The sequence below is a fragment of the Pholis gunnellus genome (assembly GCF_910591455.1).
Source record: "Pholis gunnellus genome assembly, chromosome: 12".
In the NCBI taxonomy this organism is placed as follows: Eukaryota; Metazoa; Chordata; class Actinopteri; order Perciformes; family Pholidae; genus Pholis; species Pholis gunnellus.
The window spans coordinates 16861283-16871500 of record NC_136539.1 but is presented as its reverse complement, the minus strand read 5'-3'; the positions used below and the strand labels follow the sequence as shown (position 1 = coordinate 16871500).

The window sequence follows — 10218 nt, the reverse complement described above, 5'->3', positions numbered from 1 at the left end:
CTCCACATCACCTTGCACATACCTTTACATTAACTGTGTTTTATCAAGGCTTAGGTCTACTATCGCCTGGTGGATAAATGTTTAGTTACAGAAATGGGCCTGTTTCTGTCGCCCATGTTTGCTTAATTCATTCTGTCAAATCCCTATCGGAGCAAACAGGAAGAGACAGAGTATTACAAGGGACAACACAGAAGCACACACACATGCTGAGCTTGCCTCCACTGTCTGTTTGTCATGACTAAATGTGTTTGCTCTTCTCCTCAGGTGGACACAAAGCTCACCAGTCCATCCAGGATCCATCACCACCTAGTTTACTGTCATAATTGTGTCCTTCAGAATGCACCTAGGGCCTAGAGTAATCTAGATTAGAAAGGCACGTACTTATTAGGGTGCAGGGATGATTTTTCACGTGTGTATCCTTGCTTTAAACAGCTTCTTAGGAAAGATGTCTTTATATCGATATATATCACCAGTTATCCCGGTGTCCTTGCTTTGGTCTGAAATAAGCATTAGAAAATAAAAAAAACAACACAAGTGTTGCTACACTCTAAATGTAGATCAATTGACAGAAATAAACCAACAGTTGAGAAAGTAAGCAGAGTTTGTAAGTCATTCTGTTCAATCAGCTGTGCTTATCTCCGTGCAGTGTAGTTTTTAGCAGAGTACACTCCCATTTTGCCACACAGGCCAGAGGATGATATAACAGCCTCATGTCACTAGAGGGTGAGCCACGGTTGAAGTGCTTGCTTAAAGAGAGGAGGAGAGTCCAAAGCCACACACTGTTGATTGTGTGGAGCAGGGCTTTATCCTGGCTCTCAGGAGAGGATAAAGGCCAGCTACTTTTCATTCTCGACATTTAACAAAAGCAGGGACTGATTTAAATAGGGTATTGAAGGGGATATAATTAATTAGGTGAAGGGATTGTAAACTGGCAGTCCTTAGACTCCAAAGACCCATAATAATAATACAAATAATAACAATCATTTCTCAGGAACCCCAATATCTCGGATTTCATTTTAGTCAAATGTATAATACACTTTAGTGGCAACTAGTTGCCAGTGCTTGGTGGAGACTGGTAGCATGTTATGGCCTCTGTCCTTAAGCCACACAGCCGCCTGTAACCCATTATTCACTTCCCCTACCAGTGTAGTGATCATGGTTAAACAAAAAGATTTTCCTGTGAAGAGCATGTTTATCTTTACACAAATTTGCACACGATTTTTCTGGTGTATGTCCACTTCATACTCTTGTTGCCTACCATTGCTTGTTGTGAGCAGGAATTTGTTGATAATATCACTGTTGAAATTAGGTGTTTGCATTAACGCCAGTAGTTGGGAGGACAGGGCTACCCCTATTTCATGTTTCTTTGCAGTGGTTTCAATCAAGGTGTACCAATTTTCTTGTACCAATTGTTTTGCTCACCACATGTCTACCTCTGCATATGTCTGGCCGGTGAGATTAAGTAGGAATCCTGTGGGTAAAAAGGTGAACAATCTGAAACTTGTAGTGCTTGGGCTAGATATTACAATCTATGCTGCTCAACTGTAAATTAAAACTTCAATGACCCTAGGCACAATTTCATACTGTGCCCAGTAGGAACATTTAATATCCAGATCTCTGATTGCCTCATTTTTGTAGGCAAGGTCATCGACCTCAGCATCAATCTTTCTGATTGGCTTAATGACGATGATATTGACCTCATTATCCTTGCCCCTCTGACCGTCTCTCTCCCCACTAATTCATCTCTCCTTTCTCCTTTCCTTCTTTCTCCCAGTGTTAGACTTGTATATCAGGCTGACACTGGATACTTTTTTTTAAAGTAGGATTTTGCCCTGTAGTGTAATTCTCACCTGGTATGAAGGTTCTTCTGTGAGTGCAAAAAGCTCATACGTTGGATACCTGAGTTGTATTTCCTTTCTTTCTGGATGCATAATGATGTTTTTTTTGTATCATTCATTTGATATCAGATGTTTAACATTCTAAGTCTATTTAAGCTGCAATAAAATCTTCCTAAACTTCTCAGCCTATGTTTAATCTATCTATCTCAGCAGCCTATGTTTGACATTTTCAGTGGAATTCTACACAGGCAATAAAAAGAACTGGAGCAATGTGACATGAACATGGTCAATTTTAAACAGATTGAACCTGTTGTTAAGTGTAACAGTATCACTATGTCCATATAAGTATTGGCCTCCAATGCCACATCAGTTTGATCTAATCCTCCCCTCCCCCCCTCCTAGAGATAACAGTGCATATTTTCTCTGACACTGTTTGAATATCGTTCTCAAGGTTGTGGCTGTGACGCCCAGCAAAGAAAGAAAAAACAATGTTTGCATTTATTTATTTGGGGCATATGGAACAAGCTGTAGAGGTAAAGACTGCATTAGCAAATGATTGCCTATCCAAACATGCAATAGGCTTGAATATTAGCATTCATTTCTGTGTTTACTCCTGAACTCCAGATGGAAATATTTGGCTCTTTGCTTAATTTCATACCCCACTATACTAACTAGCTAGTAGCTAACTGTCAGAGCGTTTCTTTGTGTGAAAATATCTCCCTATTGTGGCTTGAATCAAGGCTAATGAGACCGAACCAAAACAATAGTTCTGGGCAATAAAACCAAAACTGAAAGGTGCTTAAACGCATCTCCATCCAGGATCTCATCCAAACTCTGCTTTACTCTTCCTCTTTTCACCGTTTCATTGGAAATTACACTGCATATAAACAAGCCAGTTCAGTGTGTTGTCCTATGAATTTACCCAGTCAAAGACAAAAAAAATCTGCATAAATTGTTAAAAGCCATCTTCACGTGTGGTTTGTCCAGTCTTTTCAGGTTTCAACTAGGTTTCAGATTTGTCTCAAATTTTGTGCTTGTTGGGGCAACTAGCGTAAGGAAACATGCCTTCTGACACTTAGTTATATTTCTTTCTAGTGTTGTTGTATATTCAATCCTATCAAAATTCTACAGATGGAGTAGAAGCAATTAAGAAAAGATGAGATTAACTTTGCTCAGGAGGTTGTGAGAAAGAGAGCATTTAACCTGTTCTCCATAATCACTGTCGAGAATCAGAGAAGAGAATCAAGGAAAAATGATAGATGACTGATCAGCTTCAGGAAACAGGTACACTCACAGCGCAGTTAGCTTGTTCCTGTGATGCTGATGGTGTATTCTGAAACTTGGAAAACCGGTTTTGCTATGTTGTCATAATATCTTGCCATAAGGGATAGACGACTCAGTTAACACACCGCAGCGGCATTAGTACATACAAAGAGCAGCATCTGTTACAACAGAGGTAAAACTTCAGCATTCTGCATACTCATCAAATGGTTAATGTGCTTTTAATTTCTTACTGAGGCAACACATCACAACCCACTGGAAAGTTTTTTATTGCTGTTGTCATGAGGAAATGTCTTCATTCCATCTTTAGGTAATTATAAGTGGTCCTCTTTGAGTTGGAAAAACAGGATCCATGAAAGGGGGAACTCAACACTCATGTTGGAGAGAGACCTAAGTATAACCTGCCGTGCCCACCACACTAACAACATGACTGCTGCATTTTTTATTAAGTTGTAAGGGTTTCACCTCACAGTTGAAAGGAGGGGGGGGGGGGGGGGGGGGGGGGGGGGAGGGGTGCAGGAATTCGGCAACCACCCTCCCAAAGTTTCAAGTGACAAAGACTGAACTCTTGTCCCCACCAAACTCTTCTCATCCTCAAACTTGTCTCCCTTCCCTCCCTCTGACGGCGCACTTCAAACAGCTTTTTCACAGCGTGTTATGCTGCATAGAAAGCACTGACTGTGTTCCCTCCCATGTTGAAAAGGCGCCTGGGTTTTAGAGAGCTTGTCAGTAGAAATCTGTCAAAAGTACTCAGCAGAGTTACTGGGGCCTAAAGAGTACAATACCCCAGACCAAGAGGGCTTACCCAGCAGAGAACAGACACTTTACATTGAACTGAACTTTGTTAATCAGAAACCTAACACCATCGTTGACACTCTAACTGATATCCCCATTGTTTGTCCTTAGCAATGCACACACTATACTTGTATTTGCTCTGCTCTATTTTCCTGTTCAGGAATAAGCCTGAGGGTAGGTTTTAGGAGCTCCCTGTGCTCTCCATGCTGTCTGTCCCTCCTCATTTACTTAATCACGTCACCTCTCATTTCTTTAGATAAGCAAATGGCCTCCAGTCTGCTCCTTTCCTATTGGCCTGTCTTCAAAAGGATGGGAGGTGCTCGACTCTGACTCAACCAGATTTTCCTCCAAACTTTCCGTTTCTTGGCATAACTGTTACAGAGTTCTGTAACTCACAACTGATGAGCGTTAAGTGCATTTAAGGAGATCTAAAAAATGACTTGATATCAAAATACTTATTTGTTTGTCTTGGATTACATTTCTGATCAACTCTGGATGGGACTACTCAGCAGACAGGCCATAATGGAATACTAACATCAAGGTAACATCCTCATTTCAGACCGAATCCTTGCTACAGCCTCAGACTCTAAAAATGTGTCAAAGTATGCTGTGATTTCAGATTGCAGGACCAGTGGGTGGAAAGTAATCTATAGCCTTTATCTTTTTGGTAGTTTTTCTATGTTGTGTGCTATTTGAGTATTATCAGGGGTTGCTGTGGCTCAGTGGGTAGAGCGGTTTGATCCACAGCTCCTACTGTCTGTTCTTGAAGTGTATTTGAGCAAAACGCTGAAGTTAAGCTTGAGCAAGTAAGACCATTTGCTTGAATATGTACAGCTTTTGAAATGTTTTAAGCAGAATTAATTATTTTTGGTGAAGTTAAAAGACAAGCATGCACAGTGCAATTGCATGACCTGCAATCAATTCAAATTCAACATCTTTAAACTCCTACTCTTCCACCTGCATGGAGATAAGATAATGTCAACATAACATTTCCTTCAGAAACACAAAGGAGCAGATTGGTTGCAGGGAAAACATATTGGCTTATTTTAGAGAAGAAGACGTCCAATCATAAGAGAGGCTGGACTCCTTCACGAACCTTGTTCTACTTCTTCCAGGATTTTAGGCTAAACACATGAGAATGTGCTCCCAAATCCTTTGAGAAATGTTTTTAATCGGCTCTTCTGGGTAAGGCCGGTAAGGAGAGAGAGAGAGAGAGAGAGAGAGAGAGAGTTCAGCCATGAAAACAAAGGATACTTTTGCAATCTTTGAGCTCTTAGAAGTTTGTAATAGTTATAACTCTCTTTATCTCCCCCACAGTCTCAAACACACACACACACACACACACACACACACACACACACAATCACACACACACACACAGACACACAAAGTAGGGTCTTTCCTGTTTGAAATCTATCCAGAAATGGGATAGTCTGTGATTTGAAATGCTCCATTTCTCAGAGGCCAAACACTCTGCTCCCCCCACCCAATCACGTGCTTCTAGCAGATTATGTTTGGGGCCTCTAAAAACCCAAATCCTTGCATTGCTAAGGCATTGTTGGTATGCCCATTTTAATTTAAAATGGGCATAAAAAGGCATTTAGGAAATCAGATTCTTGATCTCATGGATTTAATAATCAGCCTTTTGACTTCAGCAAGCTGGAGTTAAGGACTTGAAAGTGAAATATGTTCTATTTAACGTGTTCATCAAGGCCACTCTTCCTGAACATGTCAATGTTTTGAATGTGAGAGAACCTTTTCTTCTCTTGTTTTTGCCGAGTATGTTGTTAAACACAAGCAACCCTCTCCGTTCTCATGGGAAAAGGAACTTGAGTCAATTTGATTGATGTCACAGATAACATTTCTGCTTAAGTTGTTTTTCATACAGTTAAAGATATATATCAGTGTTCAGCTGCGTGCAGATATGGCTCATTAGCTCCAGAAGGATGAACTTATAATGATGTAAACAGACACTGATCAGGCTTTGAGAATTGAACATACCAGGATACACAGTTAACTTCAGGCGCATTTGCTTAAACTCAGTGGTTGAAGAAGTACTCATAATTTATTATGTAAAAGTAACAATACCACAATGTGAAAATGGTCTTGTACAATTAAAAGCCGTACAAATGTAACCGCAAAATGTACTGTAAGTATAAAAGAAGTTCTCCTTGGGCATGGTGGTCCATTTCAGAGTAATATCATATACTATTTGAATATTACTACAGAAGCAATAACACAAAAGCAGCATTTAATGTTACAGCTGGTGGAGGTGATGCTTATTTTAACTACTTCATATACTGTCAGGTAGTTTAATCTAAAAAAGTGACATGGAAATACTTAAGTTAAGTACGAGTACCTCACACTTTTACTTAAGTACAGTACTTGAGTCAATGTAGATAGTTGCTTTCCACCACTTTTTGAAGGGACTTGTGTCCACAAGGTGAACCGGGTGTTAAGTGACAGTCCCTGTCTTGAAGAATGTGGCTTTAATGGCTAAATAAAGTGACCAATCCGATCATCTAGAAATTGAGTTAATGTACTGATAACTTTACTGATAACTTTAAAATAACGCTGTTGTTTTTTTAGCAATATGATGAGAAAACCTGAATTAACATGTGCAGCAACTCACACTATGTTGCTTTGAATTCTGTCGGTGAAATGTTCATTGTGTTTGTTAATATCTTCTGCAGCAACCCAGTACACTGACAGGAATCAATAAAGTTGTATGTTATTTATTTTTCAGAGTTTTCTTGTCAGCTTTGACAACAACTGCGCTTTCTATAATAACTTTGTGTCCACGAAGAGTGAGTTTTTGATGAGAGTTCTTCCACAATGAGAGACCGCTTGGAAGAGCTGCATCTGAGGGCTCAAGACTTTTCTGAGGCAGATAGTCTCACTATCAACCCGTTCTCAGTGGAGGGAGATAATGATGACTCTGTGGCGGCCATAACACCACAGGCTGTGGTGTTTGAAGAAGAGCCAATTATTGAGAATTTCCTGTCTGAGGCTCAGCAAATCAGAGATGATATCACCGTGCTCGACACAGAGGTATTTTGTTTTGGATCTTTTTTTTGGTAGCGAGTATGTATTTATTTTGTTAATAATTCTTGTGTTGTATTTACTAGTGCAGTGCCTGTCTGTATTATACCTGCCAACTCAAACAACATACATACACAGACAGACTCCACAGACATCTATCAACCTGGGTTGCATTGCTATTGCCTAATGATTTTTTTTTAAATAATGTATTTCTCTATAGTTTTGGAAAACACTCAATTGTTTTGGTTTGTCTTTAATTCTTCTTTTTCTTGTTCGCCTTCTTTTTTTCATAATTTTCATTACTTTAAAACGTGACACAAAGAATAGAAGACTAAGATTGTATGATCATGCAGTTCATGGTTAAATAAAAAGATTTACTCAGAAATGAAACAGAACACAACATTCTTATCTTTTCTCAACCACAAACAGGTCCTTAAATTTGGCCAGCAACAAAAGACGTTGGTGGCTACCATGCGTCGTTTCAGTGTGATGAAGAAAGAGAGCAGCATAACCCGGGACATCAAGCTGAAGGCTGAGAGCCTCCATCGACGCTTAGACGCGCTTTCAAAACAGGTCCAAAGAACTGAGGACCAGCATGGACCTACGTCTGTTACAACGAGAATACAACGCTGCCAGTATGCAGCGCTTTACAGCAAATTCCAACAGGTGCAGATGATCCTACCACTCTGCTATGGAAACGTTGCATAACAATTTCTTATTTGGAATCTTGAGTGCACAAAAAGTGATTTATTTATTTTTCCTACATTTCTACATGGTCAGCAATGGGTTTGAAACATTGGAATGAAGCTAACTTTTACTTAAGAGAGGTGTCTCAACCGAAATGTTGCCTTTTCCACTGAAAAAGTTGCTCTGCATTTTCATATCTGTCATTGTACATTTGCAATTCTAACTGGGACTCTTGGTAGGCAGGCAACATTAAACACTATTTTTCGAGTGACTTCAGAGCAGCAACAAGGTGGAACTCAAATAGCTTCTAAATTTTAATTTTCTATCATTATTGTCCAGGTAATGCTGCAATATAATGAAGGTCTGCTGACCAAGCAGGCGCGCTGTAAGCACTTCATTATCCGGCAGCTGGAGGTATCTGGAAGGGATATGATGGAGGATGAGGTCAATGAAATGGTGGCCTCAGGAAAATGGGAAGTCTTCAATGAGAACCTGCTGAACGATGCCAGAATCACACGGTCACAACTATCTGAGATTGAACAACGACACAAGGTAAGGAAAGTGACAAACAACTCACTTAAACCAAGGCTAAGCTATGCTATATAGAATCTCTTTCTCTCACTCGGAAGCGCCACTATATGCAAGTAAATACATCATTCAAGCAAATTTGGTAAATTCACAACTTTTTTATTTCATATCACTGTAGCTCATTGCTAAAAACTATTAATTCAGTTTTTAAATTGTACTTGTTACACTGACAGACATTGTCTTAAGTTGTCAAATAGCATGGATGCTTGCGAGTCATAAGCATGAGAAGTCCTCCCATCACTACCGACTATTGCACATGACAAAAAGGAGCCATCATAGCATGTTTCATGTCTCTCACACATTACCATATCTAACTGATGCAAATGGGTAAAGGAAAGGACATTTATGAAATTGGAAATTGGAAGTGAATCAGTGATAGGGTTTTACTGAAGACGACAAAATATTAATACCAATGTCTTGTATTATAGATCATCTATAATTCATGACTAAAACTTGGCAACCACTATCGAATACAAAATAGCCAAATGAACAATTCCATCAAAGTAAAAAATGGCGATGTTTGTGTATTTTCAGTGCTCAGTCCTTGTCGTATGAAGAGCTGAATCTGTCTCCCGGTTCTGTCTCCCACCACCTCCAGCCTCTGACTAGTGTTTCCCTTATTCACAGTATTAATTCCAGTATCGTTCTCCACCAACAGGAGCTGTTGAGTCTGGAGAGCAATATGATGGAGCTGAGGGACCTCTTCATGGACATTTTCATGTTGGTGGAGGAACAAGGGGCCTACATTGAGCACATCCAGACCAATGTAGAAAGGACACAGGATTATGTGGCCGTGACTAATGAGAAGTTCAAGATGGCCGCCAGATACAAGAAGAAGAACCCACTTCGACAACTGTGCTGCTGCTGCTGCCCACCCTGGAGATGCTGCCTATAACGGTCATTTCGAAAAACATTTATTTTTTTGGGAGTAAGCAACGTTGGATTGAAGTACCAATAAAGTGAAGGTTATGGCACTGTGTTTTTTGCTGCTGAACAGAGCGAAGGTGAAGACAGATTCAGCAGAGCATAGAAAACAATTAGGGGGAAAAGCCAGAATTGTTATTTGAGGCACTTGTTTTTTTTCAAAAGGATGTCAGTCGACTGCTATTGTAAGAGACAGTTCAGTGAGTGCTACTCACCAACACTGCTGCTTATTGGAGACCTTCACTGTCATCTGACAGAGGTCACAAACAAGGGGAAACCACTGCCTCGGCCACTGCTAGATCAGCAACACGGATTTACTTTTTTGTCATAGCCTCTCATCTGTTTTTCTTCCACGGAGCTCTAGTTAATGACATTCTTTTGAATTACAATACATGCACTTTAACTAATCTGTATATATGAATATGTTTTTCTTTTCAGCACAAAATAAAATGTAAGGTAGTGGAGAAAGATTTTCTTTCTGAGAGATTTTGAGCCATTATGTATTAATTTCATTCTCGGTGTGCATGCTGATGACATTTTCTTTTTTTTTTACTATTATAGTCTCATTTGCATTTCAAAGTATGATCATTTTCTGTAAAAAAAAATATGAATCCTCTTTTCGGTTTCACAGAGTCAGGGACTCAAGTAAAACCTTAAATAATGCACCTTCATCACAATTTTCTTCATGGTGACAAAACTGCCAGAAACCATTGAAGTCATTTGAAGGCTAAAACTCAGGAAATGTTTAATTCCTCTCGATGTTTTGTATTTTGGAGTGGAACTTCAATTTATGGATTTGTTGAAAACGTGTCATTGTTCAGATAAGAAATGCTGGCATACAGTATCATTATTAATAAAATTATTTTTTCCCACAAAAAGAGAGCAGTGACTCTTAATGCACTACCAGCAGTATAACTAAAACACTGGGAATATGCTGCACACCTGTTGACAGGTAATTTTCATGTTGAGTAGAAAATACCAACAAATGTTCCCTATGGGGAAAGTGACTTAAGATATGATAAATTAGTAATTCATTTTAGGTTCAGTTTACACTGTAGTTGAA

General features: G+C 39.4%; 1 protein-coding gene across 1 annotated transcript; it reads left to right on the top strand.

Annotated features, from left to right (window-relative positions):
* Positions 1-4315: 4315 nt before the first annotated feature.
* On the top strand, positions 4316-9959 carry stx19 (syntaxin 19). Its single transcript, XM_079170455.1, has 5 exons — positions 4316-4455; positions 6661-6965; positions 7386-7622; positions 7983-8195; positions 8890-9959. Exons 2-5 carry the CDS (start codon positions 6750-6752, stop codon positions 9124-9126), a joined length of 903 nt encoding a protein of 300 aa, XP_079026581.1. The 5' UTR covers positions 4316-4455; positions 6661-6749; the 3' UTR covers positions 9127-9959.
* Positions 9960-10218: the final 259 nt, after the last annotated feature.

What these genes read in the sequence shown, in the direction of transcription:
- stx19 (XM_079170455.1), top strand. Translation starts at nt 6,750, where the DNA reads ATGAGAGACCGCTTGGAAGAGCTGCATCTGAGGGCTCAAGACTTTTCT. An exon ending in TTTACAGCAAATTCCAACAG is followed by an intron (nt 7,623 to 7,982) that starts GTGCAGATGATC and finishes ATTATTGTCCAG; the next exon opens with GTAATGCTGCAATATAATGA. An exon ending in AGATTGAACAACGACACAAG is followed by an intron (nt 8,196 to 8,889) that starts GTAAGGAAAGTG and finishes CTCCACCAACAG; the next exon opens with GAGCTGTTGAGTCTGGAGAG.